This window comes from Podarcis melisellensis (assembly GCF_964234715.1).
Source record: "Podarcis melisellensis genome assembly, chromosome: 3".
Classification (NCBI taxonomy): domain Eukaryota; kingdom Metazoa; phylum Chordata; class Lepidosauria; order Squamata; family Lacertidae; genus Podarcis; species Podarcis melisellensis.
In genome coordinates this window covers 2,169,817-2,190,449 of record NC_138530.1, presented here as the reverse complement: position 1 = coordinate 2,190,449, position 20,633 = coordinate 2,169,817, and the positions used below count along the sequence as shown (strand labels likewise).

Below are 20,633 nucleotides of genomic sequence, written 5' to 3'. Positions count from 1 at the left end.
AGGCTCTCCATAAGTTTTATAACCTTGGCAGAATTTGGGGTGTGGAGACAGGAGAGCCTCCAGGTTTTGGTTCCTGTTGTTCACCATTGAAACCATAGTGTTAACGGGAAAATCGGAGGGCTCCCTTGGACAAAAACAAAGACACCAACCAGGATAACTTGGAGCAAAACAGCAGCCTGTAGGCTTGGCCTTTATTGGATACTGTCGCGACAGGACTCCCACCCGCAACAAGATGAGGCAAAAGGGAAGTCCAGAACCAAAAAAGAACCCAACTTTTATTAGTTACTAATCCCCCAAACTACACCCCTAAGGCTACATCACAACTACATCACAAAAAGGAGGGGTTGAGGGAGGAGTTGTGGAAGTAACCTGAGTATCTTGTCACCTGGCTGGTTCCCTTCTCTCCCCTTCCCCATGAGTCATTTCCAGAGGACAAAAGGGAGTTGGCAGTTTCCTGCCCCCAGAGGGAAGATCTGATCATTGTCCTTTGTTCCAGTCCATGCTGAATCCACTCCCATATGCAAGTTCTTTGTGATCTTGATGGTCTTCTGTCTAGGACCATCAGGGTTGGCATAGCAACTGGGCAGGGCTCCTGTAGGTGTGCTGGGATGGTGAAGGGATTATGGCTGCCCTCTATCAAATCTTCCCCATTTTGTAGTCCTTCCTTCATGGAGTAAATAAAAGTGGAGCAGTGCAGATCCGATGTATGGTTGATTTTCTATGAATTTATAACAGAAGCATATGTTGTGTGTGTGCGTTGAGTTTCTACAAACTGAATGATTGGAGGGGAGGGTTTCCTGCGACAATAGCATGCAATTTCATGAGGAGCACACCGGATCCTGACTCTTGCGGGCCTGACTTTTCCTTCTTTTCTCTCTGAATCTAGGATTCCCTGGCGAAAGAGGACCTATGGGGCAGCGTGGGCTGAAGGGCGACCAGGGAGAGCTTGGCCCACGAGGGATGCCTGGGCCACGTGGAGTTGCAGGTACGATGCGCTGTTTCAAAGGGTCCGAATGTCTTCCTTACCTGCATTCAGAGAAATCGGCATAGCAGTGCGTGCCAACATTAGAATCTCAGAAGTGTGGAACTGGAAGGGACCCTGAGGGTCATCTAGTCCAACCCCCTCCGAAGCAGGAATCACAGCTCAAGAATCCATGGTCATCCAACCTCTGCTTAAAAACCTCCAGGAAAGGAGGTCTACAACCTCCTAAGAGAGTCTGTTCCACTGTCAAACAGCTCTTACCGTTAGAAAGTTCTTCCTGATACTTTCTTGCAAGCCAGGGGTTCGAGCACAATTCAAAGTGTTGGTGCTGACCTTTAAAGCCCTAAACAGCCTCAGTCCAGTAGACCTAAAGGAGCGTCTCCATTCCCATCGTTCTGCCCAGACACAGAGGTCCATCGCTGAGGGCCTTCTGGCAGTTCCCTCACTGCGAGAAGTGAGGCTGCAGGGAACCAGGCAGAGGGCCTTCTCGGTGTAGGCACCCGCCCTGTGGAACGTCCGCCACACCATGTGCCAAGGAGATAAACAACTACCAGACTTTTATCATAGAATCATAGAGTTGGAAGAGACCACAAGGGCCATCGAGTCCAACCCCCTGCCAAGCAGGAAACACCATCAGAGCCCTCCTGACATATGGTTGTCAAGCCTCTGCTTAAAGACCTCCAAAGAAGGAGACTCCACCACACTCCTTGGCAGCAAATTCCATTGTCGAACAGCTCTTACATCTTTAGAAGACATCTGAAGGCAGCCCTGTTTAAGGAAGCTTTTAATGTTTAATAGGTTATTGTATTTTAGTGTTCTGTTGGAAGCCTCCCAGGGTGGCTGGGGAAACCCAGCCAGATAGGCAGGGTATAAATAATAAATTATTATTATTATTAATATTACCCTCCAGAGCAGGAGAAAACAAGCTTGCTCCATCTTCCACGTGACAGCCCTTAAGCTATTTGAAGGTGACTCTCCTATCTCCTCTCAGTCTTCTCTTTCCCAGGCTAAAGGTAAAGGTAAAGGGACCCCAGACCGTTAGGTCCAGTCGTGGATGACTCTGGGGTTGCGGTGCTCATCTCACTTTACTGGCCGAGGGAGCCGGCGTACAGCTGGTCATGTGGCCAGCAGGACTAAGCCGCTACTGGAGAACTAGAGCAGCGCACGGAAACACCGTTTACCTTCCCACCGGAGTCGTACCTATTTATCTACTTGCACTTTGACGTGCTTTCGAACTGCTGGGTTGGCAGGAGCAGGGACCGAGCAACGGGAACTCTGTCGAGGAGATTCAAACCGCTGACCTTCTGATCGGCAAGCACCACCATAGCGTCACCACAGCACCACCCGCGTCCCCTTTCCCTAGCTAAATATACCCAACTCCTTCAACCATTCCTCATAAGGCTTAGTTTCTAGACCCTTGATCCTCTTGGTTGCCCTCCTCTGCACACCTTCCAGCTTGTCCACATCCTTTTAAACTGGGCTACCCAGAACCTTTTCAGGCTCATTTTCACATTTGGATTTTTGAGTGAGGGGCACGTGCCCCAGTCCCTCCAGTCACTTCAATTCCCCCTTCCAGGAATGATCTCCCACAGAGAAAGAGAAAGTGTGCACAGAAAGAGAGATGCCATTTCCCCTATGGTGTCTGGGTAGAATCATAGAATTGTAGAGTTGGAAGGGAAACCCCAAGGTCATCTAGTCCAACCCCGTGCCTTGCAGGAATCTCAGATTAAGAGGGCTGGCTAAAAGTCATCTTCCATGGAATTAATTTGACCCTTAAACAAGACAGATGGTACAAAGAGGAGGAAGTGAGAAGGAAGGCTGTTCTCCCAACTTTTAAAGGGAGAAACAGGTAACCGCCCTCACCAGGTCATAACTAAGGTGGCGTTAAAGGGGAAGACCCCCAAGGATGCCATGATGGTAGTTTGACAGCAAAAAAGCATGTTGACAAGTTGGGTTATGTTCTGAGGAAGGCCTGTGTAGGCATCATGGGTGTTCTCCATCAATTGATCTTCTTTTTTTTAAAACAATTTATTCATTTTATAACACAACTAAACAGCACAAACAGAAAAACAAACAATACAAACAAGTTCTTGTCTTATCCTTATTTTTTCTAAACATTAGGTTGGCTTCCCCAAGTCCCCCCTATCTGATTTTCATTTTACCTCCTCTTTAGCAGTTTACCTATATAATAATTTCTAACCATTTTTTTATCACGCTTGCTTTTACCATTAAAATCTTCACATTTTATCACTTACAAATAATACTGTTTTAAAATACACTGTCTTCTACTTCTAACCCTACAGCCTGTATCCACTTCCAAAGCTATTCTAAGATTTAAATATTAACATATTTTCTCAAATATTCTTTAAACTTCTTCCAATCTTCTTCCACCATCTCTTCTCTCTGGTCTCGGAGTCTCCCAGTCAGTTTGGCAAGCTCCATAGAGTCCTCCATCAATTTATCTACTCCAATTTTTATCCTCTGTCTCCAGTGGGAATGAGTTCCACAGTCTAACTCTGCTCTGTGTGAAGAAATCTGCCCCAAACCTTCCAAAATTCAGCTTCATTGAATGGCCACAAATTCTAGAGTGAACCCGCCCCTGTTAACCTCTTTGAAAATGCCTCCTCGCTTAAATTTTTGCTCCGAATTATCAGCCCTGACGAATTTTCTCATCCAAAGAAGCATTATGACTCACGACTTTTTACGTACCAAATGTTTACATGCTTTTTTGCATATGCGCCGCAGATATTGCAGGACCCTTCATTTCCTACCCCCCCCCTCCAAAGTTCGCCTAAAAAGCACACACCCCCCCGTGCCCCACAGCCCAGATTCCTGGCTCCTGTTTCCTGTTGGCTTTGAGCCCGGCATGTATGAGCTGCCTTCACGCTGCGCCTCTCGCCATTTGAGTCTCATTAGCCCCCCTTGCCCCCCCAAAGCCCCTCCTCCTCCAACCTCCCGCATTGCGGTGTTTTGATCCTTGGGCAGCTTGTCGGAATAGTTTAGCGGGACGGGAAACAGCCTTGGTCTGGGGCCTGTCTGTGAGATCTTCCCATAGATACGGGAATAAAAACTATTAGGAAGAGGGGGAGAATCACTTCTCCTTGGGTTGGTGAATTTTAGAGGGGTCCTGCCCTCTCCCTTTGTGCTTTTTCAGAAGCCTTCGCCAATTGTTCCTGTTGTTTATATCACGCTTTTCTTCCAAGGAAAGCCAAGGAGACCTACATAGTTCTCTTTCCCCTCCCCATTCTATCTTCACAACAACCTTGCGAGGTAGGATTCTGCAGAGTTGGGAAAGGCTCAGGAAAGGGCCACCCAAATTATCAATAAAATGAAGAAAGGTTGAGACTTTTTATAGAAAAGGCAAGTAAGAGGTGCCGTGATAAGAAGTTTATAAAATTATTCTTAGCCTGGGGGAAGCAAAGAGAGAACAATTATTAGCCTGCTCTCAAAACGCTAGGACTTGTGAACATCCCACAGAGGCTGAATGGTGTTAACCTGTGGAACTCACCCCCACAGGATAGCCACCAACTGCGATGGTTTGAAAAGGGGATTTGATAAATTTATGGAGAAGAATCACACAATGGTTATGCTCTGCTTCCACATTGAAAGCAGTGATGCTTCTGAACCCCAGTTGCTGGAAACCCCAGGAAAAAGTTGTCTCTTCTACATAAATCCCACTTGAGGGTTGATGGTCACTGACAACAGTTTGTTTTACTAGATGATCCAAGAGGCTCCTCATATTCAAAACTTGCTTTGAAAGAAATATCAATAGAATGCAGCCTTGTAGCACAATCCTGAGCATATTTACTTGGGAATGTGTCCTGCTGTATTCGGAAATGGGCTATAATAATAATAATAATAATAATAATAATAATAATAATAATAATTTAAAAAAATAAAAAATGCTCCCAACGACTGGAGCCTTTACTGTCCTCCTTCTTAAATCCTTGCCTAAATAGGAAGGCTGTGCCCAGTCTCCAGAAAAAGGCTTAAACTCTTAAAGAGGAATAATAATAATAATAATAATAATAATAATAATAATTATTATTATTATTATTATTATTATTATTTATTTGTCCCCCACCCATCTGGCTGGGTCAACCCAGCCACTCTGGGCGGCTTCCAACAACGATTAAAAATACATTAAAATGTCACACATTAAAAGTTTCCCTAAACAGGGCTGCCTTCAGATGTCTTCTAAAAGTCTGGTGGTGGTTGTTCTCTTTGACATCTGATGGGAGGGCGTTCCACAGGGCGGGCGCCACCACCGAGAAGGCCCTCTGCCTGGTTCCCTGTAGCTTTGCTTCTCGCAGAGAGGGAACCGCCAGAAGGCCCTCGGAGCTGGACCTCAGTGTCCAGGCTGAACGATGGGGGTGAAGACGCTCCTTCAGGTATACTGGACTGAGGCCACCAACTCTGATGTCTTTTAAATGGGATCAGAAAAAGTCATGAAGGTGAGGTACCTTCGTCAGTGCTTCTTGTTGACGAATGAACACTTGGTTGTTGTTTTTGTTGTTGTTTAGTCATTTAGTCGTGTCCCACTCTTCGTGACCCCCTGGACCAGAGCACGCCAGGCACTCCTGTCCTCCACTGCCTCCCGCAGTTGGGTCAAACTCATGCTGGTAGCTTCGAGAAGACTGTCTCACCATCTTGTCCTCTGTCGTCCCCTTCTTCTTGCGCCCTCCATCTTTCCCAACATCAGGGTCTTTTCCAGGGAGTCTTCTCTTCTCCTGAGGTGGCCAAAGTCCTGGAGCCTCAGCTTCAGGATCTGTCCTTCCAGTGAGCATTCAGGGCTGATTTCCTTCAGAATGGAGAGGTTGGATCTTCTTGCAGTCCATGGGACTCTCAAGAGCCTCCTCCAGCACCAGAATTCAAAAGCATCAATTCTTCTACGACTAGCCTTCTTTATGGTCCAGCTCTCACTTCCATACATCACCACTGGGAAAACCAGAGCTTTAACTATACAGACCTTTGTTGGCAAAGTGATGTATCTGCTTTTTAAGATGCTGTCTAGGTTTGTCATTGCTTTTCTCCCCAGAAGCAGGCGTCCAATACAAATATTAAATCCCTCTAAGATAGAGAACTCTTCACATCTCCCTAGCTAGCTACCTGTATCCACCACAGAGACTGGAGAATTGGTTTCATCAACGCATCCTGGAAAAGCGCCAGGGGAAGACATGATTCCCACCCCCCAATATTTTTCTCCTGGACATAAATTGCGGGTCTCCCATTTTGGCAAAACTGTTCACATACATAAATATAACTGGAGACACCTCTCTAGGGTGGTTTGCCAGTAGAGTTGTGCCAATCTTCAAGAAAAGTGACCCCTCAGACCCTCACAATTATAGACCTCTTAGCCCTCTGGACTTGTAGCAGCCACTGAGAGCCTTGTGCCCCATGAATTTGTCTCATCCTCTTTTAAAGCCATGAAGGTTGGTGAGCATCACTGCCTCTGTGATGCTCACGGTACTATTACCGTAGCCAAAGTTCAGTCCTGAGTCACTAGCCTGGTCCGAAACAGGGTGCCGGGCGGGGTCAGGAACACTTGAAGATTAGAAGCAGGAAGCCGGGCAGGAAACAGGAACACTGGAAGGTCCAAAACAGGGAGCCGGGCGGGAACAGGAACGCTGGAAGGTCAGAAGCAGGAAGCCGGGCGAGGAACAGGAACACTGGAAGTACAGGTCTAGGTCCGAGTAAGAGCAGGTACTCCACAATGACGTTGCTCCTGCAACCTGGGACCGGGCTGACTGGCCTTTATCTTCTCTGAGGCCAGGGGCTGTCCCGGCCCCCAGGAGACCTGCCTCTCCTGGCCTTAAGGCGAGCACTCCTCCTGGGAGAAACCAGTTCCCTCCGCCTCTCTGCCCTGAGCCTCTGCAGTTCAGGAGAGGCTGAAGGGTTACTGGGCCCAGGGGGAGACTCACCTGTAGGCACTGAGTCCTCAACCACCTCCGGAGCCAGAGTGGTTTCACCTGGTGCCTGCTCCTGAGGATCTGGCACAGGTGCAGGCTCCTCAGAATCTAGGCCCTGCCCCAGTTCAGCCGGTCCTGGAGGCAGGGAGTCCTGTGCTGGCTGGGATTCCTCCGGTTCACTCTCAGAATCGGAATCCCAGGCCATCACACCTCCTGTGGCCAGGAGTTCCATAGTTTAATTCTTGTGCTGTTTGAAGGATGTTCTGTTCTCTGTCCTGAACTTTCCAACATGCAGCTTCCCTGGATGTTCATCTTGTCCCATGGTTCCCAATCTGCCTGACGGGGGGGGGGGGGCAATTTGATATTTAGGGGCCTGGCAATTTGGAAGCTCGTTTAGGTCACGTTAATGGCCTTTTGGCTTCCTCCATGTGAATAGAAGTTTAATTTTTGACTAATAAGAATTACCATATTTTCCCATGTATAAGAAAGACTAGGGTTTTCCCGCTAAAAAACAATGTCAAAAATTAGGGGGCGTCTTATACAGTCATACCTTGGGTTAAAGTCACTTCAGGTTGAGCGTTTTCAGGTTACGCTCCATGGCAACCCAGAAGTAACAGAACGGGTTACCTACGGGTTTCGCCCCTTGCACATGTGCAGATGCTCAAAATGACATCATGTGCATGTGCAGAAGCAGCGAATCGTGACCCGCGCATGTGCAGACACGCAGACATGGGTTGCGTTCTGCTCTGGGGCTCCGGAATGGATCCCATTCGCATCCAGAGGTACACGATACATCTTTTCCCCATTTTCTTAAATCTGAGTACCCCAAAATAGGGTATTTATGAGTACCCCATGTCTTATACATGGGGGCGTCTTATAGACACAAAAATACGGTATATGTCACCGGGGGGGGGGGTCAGGATTTTAGAGATGATAGGTTACGAACCACTGATCTAGTCCAACCCCCAGCACAGGTCTCTCCTGAGTAGAAAATGCTGGTGTGCTCATAGCTTCCTCACTTAACCATCAGGCATCAGCTCCTCTGTGTAAATAATTTGGTCTGTTTTGCGGGGAGGGGATTTGTTGTCATCTCATTTTCGGTTGCCCTGCTTTCAAAATGAGAGTATTAGTGCCTTAGCTCACATCCTGTGAGTGTGAACCAGATAAGCGTTTTTGCGCCGTTCGCGGTGATCGAAAACAGCCATCGCTTGGAAAGATGAACTTTCTTTGTAAATCGACCTTGGCTAGCGCCTCCGAGCAAGTTAGAAGGAGCCCCATTCTGTCCATTCCCCATCTAATCTGTCTTGGGGGGATGGAGAAGAAGATAAAGCTTTCTGGAAACGAAAGAGCCTCGCCGAATGCCGGCCCCCCGTGCCAAGGCAAACGGAGACGGGTAACGCCAAGAAGCCAAGATAAACTTTCCTCCTAACAAGGGAATCGAGCCGCCTTGGCCACAGAGAGTTTCCCAGGCTAGAGGAGGGAGATGCTGGATGGGCAACAGAGTGGGGAGCCTTGGCAGAGATGATGGTCTCCTTGCCTAGATCAGCCTTCCCCAACCTGGTGCCCTCCAGATGTTTTGAATTCGCCACATGTTTTCTGGGCACCACAATTTAAGAAAAATGTTGGCAAGCTGGAAGGTGTGCAGAGGAGGGAGACCAAGGTGACCAGTTGTCTGGAAGCCAAGCCTTATGAGGAACGGTTGAAGGAGCTGGGGATGTTTAGCCTGAAAAAAGGAGACTGAAAGGAGATAGGAGAGCCTTCTTCAAATATCTCAAAGATGGAAGGTAGGGCAAGCTTGTTTTCTGCTGCTCTGGAGGGTAGGACTCGAACCCATGGCTTCAAGTTGCAAGAAAGGAGATTCTGACTAAACATCAGGAAGTCCTTTCTGAACAGTCTTCCACAAGCAGTGGCGGTCTCTCCTTCCTTGGAGGTTTTTAAGCAGAGGTTGGATGGCATTCTGCCATGGATTCTTGAGCTGTGATTCTAGCCTTGAAGGGGGTTGGACTAGATGACCCCTGAGGTCCCCACCAACTCTACAATTCTATGACAAACAACTGCAGGGTGCCAGGTTGTGAAAGAGCATCCTAGATGTCCATCTCAAATTTTGAAACTATTCACTTTTTCATTTCCTGGGATTTTCAATATTTATTTATTCAAAAGTGATCCAATTCATTGTACTTAAGAGTACTTTTCAAGCACTCTGGTCTGTGATAAAGATCCATCCCCTAGCAGGCTGCTTGTGCACTGGAATATGAAACAGATTGGTGGTCCCCAAAACTTCTGAGACTGCGGCGAGCATTTGGGAAACTGAGAGAACATCGTGGAATACAGTCATGATCTCAGGGGCCAGCCACGAATCCTCGCCACCTCCAGAGGGTTGAGAGAGAGCCCTGAATCCGAAGGCCTGAGGAACTTCTGGCAGTCAGTGCAGACAATATGGAGGTGGGTGGCTGAGCGTCCTATAAAAACACCTGCTTCTTGGAAGAAAAGTGATGACAAATCTAGACAGCATCTTCAAAAGCAGAGACATCACCTAGCCAACAAAGGTCCGTATCGTTAAAGCTATGGTTTCCCCAGTAGTGATGTATGGAAGTGAGAGCTGGACCATAAAGAAGGCTGATCACTGAAGAATGGATGCTTTTGAATTCTGGTGCTGGAGGAGACTCTGGAGAGTCCCATGGACTGCAAGAAGATCAAACCTCTCCATTCTGAAGGAAATCAAGCCTGAGTGCTCACTGGAAGGACAGATCCTGAAGCTGAGGCTCCAAGACTTTGCCCACCTCATGAGAAGAGAAGACTCCCTGGAAAAGACCCTGATGTTGGGAAAGATGGAGGGCACAAGGAGAAGGGGACGACAGAGGTTGAGATTGTGGGACAGTGTTCGCGAAGCTACCAGCATGAGTTTGACCAAACTGCGGGAGGCAGTGGAAGACAGGAGGGCCTGACGTGCTCTGGTCCAGGGGGTCACGAAGAGTCAGACAGGACTAAACAACTAAACAACAACAACAACAACAATATTTGTATTCCGCTTTCCCAACAATAAATGTTGAGCTCAAAACAGCACATAATAACCACACAAACATCCTGGTTCCTAGAATGCCCCATTTTTTGTGCAAGTCAGCTGGCTCTGTGAGAGCTTGGGACCAAAAAATGAATGTCCCCCTTTTGATCAGTGGGATGTTGGAGGGTATGTAATCCAACAAAATAGCTTGGAAGGCAAGTAGCAAGAAGTTTATCAGTTAGTTAGAGCGTGGTGCTGATAACGCCAAGGTTGCAGTTTCGATCCCTGTATACGACAGCTGCATATTTCTGCATTGCAAAGGGTTGCGCTAGATGATGTTCAGGGTCCCTTCCAAATCTACAATTCTGTGATTCCATGAAAACAATTAATATAATTCAATTCATAGTAACTTATACTATTGCCGGGATACTTCTGAACTGAATGTACGTTCAGTACGTTTCCGAGCACGATTCAAAGTGTTGGTGTTGACCTTTAAAACCCTAAACGGCCTCGGTCCTGTATACCTGAAGGAGCGTCTCCACCCCCATCGTTCAGCCCGGACACTGAGATCCAGCGCCGAGGGCCTTCTGGCGGTTCCCTCATTGCGAGAAGTGAGGCTACAGGGAACCAGACAGAGGGCCTTCTCGGTAGTGGCGCCCGCCCTGTGAAACGCCCTCCTATCAGATGTCAAAGAGTTAAAGAATTACCTGACATTCAGAAGACATCTTAAGGCAGCCCTGTTCAGGGAAGTTTTTAATATGTAATGCTGTACTGTTTTTAACACTGATTGGGAGCTGCCCAGAGTGGCTGGGGAAACTCAGCCAGATGGGCGGGGTATAAATAATAAATTATTATTATTATTATTATTATTATTATTATTATGAATGGAACCTTACTCCAAAACAACAAAAATGGATTTGCCACGGGCTGCCAAACGCATTCATTTTCAACACTGCGACGGGTGAAAACCTCATCAGCCACACACAAATTATAGAGGACTTCTGAGTGCAAGCAGGGATGCGTAATTTTGTGCGTGCAACTTTTCCTTCAGCACCTGCAAAACTGACTTTCTCCCTGCCAACACCCCCCCCAAAAAAAAATCCCTGCCCCTCTCCCTTCTTGGCTTGGCCTTGCGAGAGATTTTGCCGATAAGAAGTCCCACACCGTGGAAATGGATGTTGTTCTTAAAAGATGTGTTTTGAATCGGCGCATGAGCCCTTGCGCACCATCCCACCCGCCGGTGTAATGAATGCGTCCAGCTGTTCCATATATTTAATGGCTCTGGTGGGACCCTATCAGGAAATATTGTGCTGGGAATTCTGGCTTAGGGTCTGGGAGCAGAGCCAGGCCAGATGGTCTTCCTTTTTTCCTCAGGCAGAAAGGCGTACCGGTGTAAGGGGTGCCACCTACCCCTCTTAAAAACAACACACACACACGAAATATTTTCTGCACCCCCTTCCTCTTCCTGCCATCCCCAAAACAGATACCTGGAGACCATCAACATCAACATCATGACTCCACCATGATGGAGAGCCAGCGTGGTGTAGTGGTTAACAGCGGTAGTCTCGTAATCTGGTGAACCGGGTTCGCGTCTCCGCTCCTCCATATGCAGCTGCTGGGTGACCTTGGGCCAGTCACACTTTTCTGAAGTCTCTCAGCTTCACTCACCTCACAGAGTGTTTGTTGTGGGGGAGGAAGGGAAAGGAGAATGTTAGCCGCTTTGAGACTCCTTAAAAGGTAAAGGGACCCCAACCATTAGGTCCAGTCGTGACCGGCTCTGGGGTTGCGGCGCTCATCTCGCTTTATTGGCCGAGGGAGCCAATGAGATTGACTGGCAGTTTAGTGCCAAGTGGCGCACTCCAGGGCAAAACAATTGCACGAAAACACTGTTTTTTAAAAAAGTAGCTAAAGAGCTCTCCCCAAAGGAGAACAGCCTCCCCATCTCACTCTCCTTATAATTTGATTACGGCCAGAAGAAGAAGAAGAAGAAGAAGAAGAAGAAGAAGAAGAAGAAGAAGAAGAAGAAGAGTAGTTTGGACTTGATATCCCACTTTGTCACTCCCCTAAGGAGTCCCTAAGGATGCAGGTGGCACTGTGGGTTAAACCACAGAGCCTAGGATTTGCCGATCAGAAGGTCGGCGGTTCGAATCCCTGTGACGGGGTGAGCTCCCGTTGCTCGGTCCCTGCTCCTGCCAACCTAGCAGTTCAAAAGCACGTCAAAGTGCAAGTAAATAAATAGGTACCGCTCCGGCGGGAAGGTAAACGGCGTTTCCATGCGCTGCTCTGGTTCGCCAGAAGCTGCTTAGTCATGCTGGCCACATGACCCAGAAGCTGTACGCCGGCTCCCTCGGCCAATAAAGTGAGATGAGCGCCGCAACCCCAAAGTCGGCCACGACTGGACCTAATGAGTTTTTAATCAGAGTTTTTAGGGGGCTAACCAGGTTGGGATAGCTGGGATAGCAGGCTTGTTGGGTTTTGAATGTCTTGTGTAGATTTTTCAATTTCGTTGTTCTGTATGGGACAATGACAATAAAGATTATTGTATTGTATTGATCTGGAAACCAAGCCTTATGAGGAATGGTTGAAGGAGTTGGGTATGTTCAGCCTGGAAAAGAGGAGACTGAGAGGAGATAGGAGAGCCATCTTCAAATATCTCAAGGGTTGTCACAGGGAAGATTGGATAAAATTAGGAGATGTCCAGTAGGACTTTGGGATTCTATTTTGGGCCCTATACTTTTTCTCCTAGAATTTTGAGACCGCTGAAAAGACTCCTGTTTGAAAGAGACCCCAAGGGATGGATGAACCCATCTGGTCAGATCCAGTAAGATACATTTTAGGCTTTTCACATGGGATAGGCCATTCCTGACCCACCAAATCTAGCATATATGTGCAACGACTCTGTCTAAAGCGGCTCGTGAATCCCTGCCAACAACACAAACGCTCAGGCTCAGAAAACATATGCTTTTAATTGGCCGAATGGTTAAAAGGGAACAGCTTGGCTGGGAGCGAAAGAAAATTTGATCTGGCCTTGTTTATTGGGACTTGGTGGTCACCTAGCAAGTCGCTGGTTGGCAGGAGGCCATGGAGGAGGGGGCGGGGCGGGGAGGAGCCATGGGCCAAACCATCACAATGCCACTTGGGCCACCAAAATGCTGGAGAGGGAACCCTTTGACTGGATGCCAGGAAGCTGGAGAACTGGCGCCAATTTCCATGCCTTGCCTGCGCTCGATGTGGAGACACTTGGCTATGCCACCCAGAACTGGGAAACGTTCGCCAGCAGGTTAGAGAAAGGGGGTGAAGGGGTGGGTGTCCTATTTATGGGGAGGAAAGAATCCAGAGAGCGAAGGAACATCTGGAGGCAACAGCTGGAAAACGTGGAAGCTGGTCCATGAGGGTGAAGGTGGCACTGGCCCACCAGCCTCACTCTGCCCGCCATCTCACAACCAGTCCAGGAAGTGGCAGCACCTGTCAGTTTCCTGTGCCCCCCAGAGTCTCAGTGTTGCCCTTCTAGGACTGTGCTGGTCCCAGGGGGAGATTACCGTGGGGCGAGGTCCAGGACCTGAGTCGAGGGTCGGCAGATGGTCCTCCACGGGCAAAGCGGGGTCCACAGCGAGGAGCCGGGCAAGGACAGGAACTCTGGGGGAACCGGACTGGGTGCTGGCCGAAACAGCTCTTCAACGACGTTGCTCCCACAACCTGGGACCGGGCTGACTGGCCTTTATCTTCTCTGAGGCCAGGGGCGGTCCCGGCCCCCAGGAGACCCGCCTCTCCTGGCCTTAAGGCGAGCACTCCTCCTGGGAGAAACCAGTTCCCTCCACCTCTCTGCCCTGAGCCTCTGCAGCTCAGGAGAGGCTGGAGGGTTACTGGACCCAGGGGGAGACTCACCTTCCCCTGACAGGGCTGGGAGAGGCGCACCTGTAGGCACTGTGCCCTCAATCACTTCCGGAGCCAAAGTGGAATCACCTGGTGCCTGCTCCTGAGGATCCGGCACAGGTGCAGGCGCTTCAGATCCAAGGCCCTGCCGCAGCTCAGCTGGCCCTGGAGGCGGGGACTCCTGTGCAGGCTGGGATTCCTCCGGTTCAGCCTCTGAATCGGATTCCCAGGCCATCACAAGGACACAGCAGGGAGGAGGGCAGGCGAAAAACTATTAGAATTCCTGCTCCGTGATTGCAGTCATGGGATTGTTGTCTATCACATGATGGTATATGTTTTGACTCCACAGAGTGGGAAGTGACGGAGACAGGATGTTTGTGTTACTGTGTTCCGTGAAGTGGGACTATTGTCCTTTGTTCTTTTTCTCTTTGCTGTCTGATGCTAGAGAGAGAGGGAGCCATGTTGCAGTGCTCCGTGTGGGTTTATATGTAAATAAAGTAAAGGTAAAGGGACCCCTGACCGTTAGGTCCAGTCGTGGCCGACTCTGGGGTTGCAGCGCTCATCTCACTTTACTGGCCGAGGGAGCTGGCGTATAGCTTCCAGGTCATGTGGCCAGCATGACTAAGCCGCTTCTGGCAAACCAGAGCAGCGCATGGAAATGCCGTTTACCTTCCCGCCAGAGCTGTACCTATTGATCTATTGATCTACTTGCACTTTGACGTGCTTTCGAACTGCTAGGTTGGTAGGAGCAGGGACCGAGCAACAGGAACTCACCCCGTCGCGGAGATTCGAACCGCCGACCTTCTGATCGGCAAGTGGTTTAACCCACAGTGCCACCCGCGTCCCGTAAATAACGTAGATTAGCCAAAATGCTGAGTTGCTGAGGTCTGTTACGCAACTGCAAAGACTCTGCGGATCCCTAAGTGTGCCGATGTCTATTGGCATCGGTCGCTGTGATGTTCGGGCTGAAGAAAGCTTATGAAGCTCCCGAACGATTGACCAGGAGGGAGAGAACATGCCAGTCGGGCATGTGTCTCTGCCAGGGTCCTACTCGAGTGTAGGATGAGCTCCTGACAACTCTGTATAGGAAAATGAGAGACTGAGAGGACTGCAATTGACAGGTGCAGCCATCCCTGGTAGACTCTGATCGCCTCATCATAGAATTGTAGAAGGGACACCACGAGTCATCTAGTCCACCTTCCCTGACCCCAGCAACTAAGCTGTGGAGGGAGGCTTCATGCTGCCTATCAGAGCAGCCTCCCAACTCCTACTTTCATGCAAGCAGGAGCGGGGCGGGGATCTCTCAGCTGGGAAGGGAGGCTTCACACTGTCTATCAGAGCTTGAGTTTAAGCAGGAGGGGGCAGGGATCTCTCAGTTAGGCAATGGGAAGCCTCCCTTCCCAGCTGAGGGATCCCCGCCCCCTCCTGCTTGCACGGAAGTAGGAATGGGATTGGGGCTGCTCCGATGGGAAGGGAGGCATCGCGCTGCCCGAGCCTCACCACTGCTGCTGCTCTCGGCCCTCCTTCTCCGCCTTCCATGCCTGACCCACCGTGCACCGCTTCTCCCACCACCACCGAAGAACCAAAAACTTAGGGGCTTCCCAGGCTCATGGAGAAAGGAGATAGAAGCATCAGAGGAAGGGAAAACGTGGCAGTTGAGGTCAAGGTGGCGGCCACCCCTCTGCCACCGCCATCGCTGCAGCATCAATGTCCCGAACACGTAGTATTTAATTAATTAAAGTGTTCCCGGCTTCATTGAAAAAATTCTGGTAACCTGGGAAAAGATTTATAATGAATTGGAAAAAAAGTTGAAATATACATTTATTAAGAAACCAGAGGCCTTTCTTCTTGGAATAATAAGTTTGGAATTGCCCAAGAAAGATGTCAGATTCTTTTTGTACGCCACAACTGCAGCTAGAATTTTGCTGGCCAAAAACTGGAAATCACAAGAAGTACCAACAGTGGAGGAATGGGAGATGAAGATGATGGATTTTTCAGAGCTAGCCGACCTGACTGGAAGAGTCTGCAACCAGAAGGAGGAGGAGTACCAAGAGGAATGGAAGAAATTCAAAGATTATTTAGTTAAATATGATAACTTAAATAGAATTACTTGCAAGTACCAAATTGGCCTAGGATTTAAATATGTGATGTTGTAGAATACTATGGATAAAAGTTAAAATGAAAAGAAAGAAAGATGTAAATGGACTAAGTAAATTTTATGTGAAATCGGTTTTGGGAAACTGCTACAATGATTTATATGGAAACTCAGCCAGGGGGAGTCGAGGAAGTCATCTAACAATGTTAACAAAAGCAGAATTTCTATAGTTAGGATATATGTTTGTTTGTTTGCTTGTTTTTTGATGTTTTCTTTTTATGTTTGTCAATATGTTTGTTATAAAATTGGAAAACTAATAAAAAAAATTGGGGGGGGGGAGAAAAAAATCTGGTAACCTTACCATAAAGCCCACTGGGTGAGACTTTAGGCTGGTCGCTGGCTCTCAGCCTAACCTATCTCACAGGGTAGTTGTGATTATTATTATTATTATTATTATTATTATTATTATTATTATTATTATTATATAATAATGCAACTTGAGTGTTCCCAGGCACCCCTGTGAGAGCATGCGGTCTGATGCCTTTTTTCTGCTTTCAGGTGACCGAGGCCCAAAGGGAGAGAAGGGGGGAAAAGGAGACCGAGGCATAGAACCAGGTAAGACGGGGTTTTGTTTCTCCTCTCTGGGTTGCCACCTTTTGTTCCGGCCCGTGCTCCGATGCCTTTAACTGCCACGTGAGAAAAAGGCATCGCCAATGGGCAAAGCTGCACCTGGTGAATTTCTGCAGGTGTGGCTGCTGTCAAGGGCCCGAGGGCCTCTCCTGGGTTGTATTTATTAGTTTTTAAATACATAGATTTGGGTTCTATTTTTGATGCTGACGGATGCAGGAGATGCTCAGGTCTAGGGAAATGTGGTCCATTCGGGTCTTAAGGACGATAGAAGATGGAGATTTGTTGTGCAGATATACCACAAACAGATAAGCCCAAATAGATTTGGAAACAAAGACCTGGCTAACAGCATGAGTTACAGGATGCACATTCGCAACCCGCAGTGTTTGCAACCCGCAGCGGCGCTTCTGTGCATGCACAAAGTGCAATTTAGCGCTTCTGTGCATGCACAACCACCGAAACCGGGAAGCAACCTGTTCCGGTACTTCCAGGTTTCAGCAGGTGCATAGCCCGAAAAAACACAACCTGAAGCAGCTGTAACCCAAGGTATGGCTGTATCTGTTCTGATTCCTCCAGCAGCCATGTGTTCTGGCCCTATGAAAGAGGGAGGAAAAATTCTCCCTCCCCACTTTCCCATGCTACGCATAATCTTATAATATTCCATGATTTCGCCTCTTCTTCTCCTTTTCTCTGAACCAAAAAGTCCCAAACGCTGCAAACTTTGTTCGTAGCAGAGTCGCTCCATGTTCTGGATCATTTTGCTTGCCTTTTCCAACTGGACAGTAGCCTGTGAAATGGGCGCAAAATACTCCCATGCTAGATAGATAGATAGATGATAGATGATAGATAGATAGATGATAGATAGATAGATGATAGATAGATAGATGATAGATAGATGATAGATAGATAGATAGATAGATGATAGATAGATAGATAGATAGATAGATAGATAGATAGATAGATAGATAGAGATAGATGATAGATAGATGATAGATAGATGATAGATTAATAATAGATTAATAATAATAATAATAATAATAATAATAATAATAATAATAATAATAATTTATTATTTATACCCCGCCCATCTGGCTGGGCCTCCCCAGCCACTCTGGGCGGCTTCCATAAAAACCAAAAATACAGTAAAATATCACACGTTAAAAACTTCCCTGAACAGATAGATGATAGATAGAGATGATAGATGATAGATAGATTTTGGATCTTAACAGTTTTGAAGATGTCTGTTCCGCAAACAGAATGAGAAACGACCGTCTTTTTTTCCTTCTTCCTTCCTTGACCGGGGAGATTCGCAGAGCAGTGCTCTCTCTGCACTAGGGCATAAATTTCCCATTTCCCTAACAGACACATGGTCCCAATTATCCCGGCCGATGATATCTTTGTGCAGCTGCATGGGCTCGCGGGCTTGTTTTCCTAAGCAATCATGTTTATTTCTTTTCCTTATATTTTCCCCTTTTGCTCAAGGCTCGGAGAGGTAATAGGCTCAATAAAAACAAATGCACGGAAGAGGAACAAAGGCCACGGGAAACTCTGGGGTCTCGTGCAAAATGGGGGCCCGGAGGGTGGGAATGAGCATGTAAACCCCTGGGCTACAGATTGTTTTGGGGGGAGGTGCAATCCAGGCATTGCTGGAAAAAAATAAAATCCCAAGCATCACGGAGCTTCGTATTTATTTCTAAGAGTGTGGGACCCGACTGAAGGAAGGGGGCCTCTTACTGCAAACAATTAACGCCGCTAGCTGGATTGATTTAAAAAGACTTGTAATGTTAATAATTAATACCTTTTTATATTTATTTAAAATTTATGACGATTGGAATGAACGATATGTAAATTGGAAGAGGCACAAATGCTATAATATAGAAAGGGATTATGAAAACCATGAGGCGGGAAAGAGGGAAGTTGATCAGTTCATACGAGCAAAAACCAGTATATTCATATACTGAATTTGTATATATTGTATATTCATATACTGAATTTGTATATATTCATATATTCATATACTGAATTTGTATTTTGTATAACCATACAAAATACAAGGATGTATTTTAATACTATGAAATGGAAATTTAATAATTAAAAATAATAAAAGAGAGAGAGAAGGGGCCCTCTTGCGGCTGGCCTAAGTAATACTGCAGCAAATATGTTCTGAAGAAGTGTGCATGCACACGAAAGCTCATACCAAGAACTGACTTAGTTGGTCTTTAAGGTGCTACTGGAAGGAATTTTTTTTGTTTTGACTATGGCAGACCAACACGGCTACCTATCTGTAACTGTAGCAAATATGGCATTCTTGCATGCAGAGGAAGAGAAACAACAGCCGTTAAAAGAATAATAGAAAAGTAGAGTTGGGAGGGACCTCCAGTGGTCATCTAGTCCAACCCCGATCAATGCAGGAATCTCAGCTAAAGCATCCATGACAGGTGGCCATCCAACCTCCGCTTAGAAACCTCTAAGGAAGGAGAGACCACTACCTCCTGAGGGAGTTCGCTCCACTGCCATACCGCTCTTACTGTCAGAAAGTTCTTCCTGATGTTTAGTCGAGAGGATTGTAGAGTTGGAAGGGACCCCAAGGGTCATCTAGTCCAACCCCCTGCAATGCAGGAATCTCAGCTAAAGCGTCCATGACAGATGGCCACCGAACTTCTGCTTAAAAACCTCCAAGGAAGGAGAGTCCACAACCTCCCAGGGGAGTCCGTTCCACTGTCAAACAGCTCTGGTTGTCAGAAAGTTTTTCCATATATTTAGTAGGAATCTCCTTCCTTGTAACTTGAAGCCATGGGTTCAAGTCCTACCCTCCGGAGCAGGAGAAAACAAGCTTGCTCCCTCTTCCATGAGACAGCCCTTGAGATACTGGAAGATGGCTATTGTATGGCTCCTCTCAGTCTTGTATGGCTCCTCTCAGTCTCCTCTTTTCTAGGCTAAACATATCCAGCTCCTTCAACCATTCCTCATCAGGCTTTGTCTCCAGACCTCCTCTTCACACATTCCAGCTTGTCAACAACCTTCTTAAATTTTGGTGCCCTGAACTGGTCACAATATTGCAAGTGCAGGAATCTCAGCTATAGCATCCGTGGCAGAGGGCCATGAATGTCAACAAGCTTGTTATTAGAGAGGGAGAAACATTTTTTGTCACTTTCTCCATGCTGTGTCAAAACAAACAAAAAAAATTCCTTCCAGGAGCACCTTAAAGACCAACTAAGTTAGTTCTTGGTATGAGCTTTCGTGTGCATGCACACTTCTTCAGATACCAGATATCCCAGTATGTTTCCGAGCACAATTCAAAGTGTTGGTGCTGACCTTTAAAGCCCTAAACGGCCTCGGTCCTGTATACCTGAAGGAGCGTCTCCACCCCCATCGTTCAGCCCGGACCCTGAGGTCCAGCGCTGAGGGCCTTCTGGCGGTTCCCTCCTGCGAGAAGCCAAGTTACAGGGAACCAGGCAGAGGGCCTTCTCGGTAGTGGCGCCCTCCCACAAGATGTCAAAGCGATAAACAACTACCTGACATTCAGAAGACATCTTAAGGCAGCCCTGTTCAGGGAAGTTTTTAACGTGTGATATTTTATTGTAATTTTGGTTTTTATGGAAGCCGCCCAGAGTGGCTGGGGAGGCCCAGCCAGATGGGCGGGGTATAAATAATAAATTATTATTATTATTATTATTATTATTATTATTATTATTATTATTTTATAAACGTGCAGCAGTACCCCCAACCATCTGACTGGACTGCCCCACTTACCCTACACAGCTTCCAACAAGATAGAAAAAACACAGTGCTACCGTATTTTTCGCTCTATAAGACACTTTTCCCCACCTAAAAAGTAAGGGGAAATGTGTGTGCGTCTTATGGAGCAAATGCAGGAGGGAGGCTCTGCTCAGCGCTCCCTTTAAAGAGCCTCGTGGAGTGTGTGTGCAGCTCTTGGGGGCTTTTCCCCGAGGAGGGAAGGGTAGCCCTTCTCCCTCCTCGGGGAAAAGCCCCCAAGAGCCACACACACACTCCGCTTGCTCTTCAAAGGGAGCGCAGCTCTTGGGGGAGCCTTAGAGTTTCTACCTTGTGGCTTCCATCTTCTGAAAGGATGAGCCATGTACTGCTGGCTAAGAGCCAGCAGAAGATGGCAAAAGAAGATGAAAA

The 20,633-nt window shown here is 47.5% G+C and overlaps 1 protein-coding gene across 1 annotated transcript in view; it reads left to right on the top strand.

Annotated features, from left to right (window-relative positions):
* The window catches only part of SCARA5 (scavenger receptor class A member 5), a 103,635-nt gene that overhangs the window by 71,031 nt on the left and 11,971 nt on the right, over positions 1 to 20,633 (top strand). The window contains exons 6-7 of the mRNA XM_081904170.1: positions 887 to 985; positions 16,419 to 16,475. Of these exons, the coding sequence (XP_081760296.1) occupies positions 887 to 985; positions 16,419 to 16,475 (156 nt within the window). The remainder of the gene's footprint in view (positions 1 to 886; positions 986 to 16,418; positions 16,476 to 20,633) is intronic.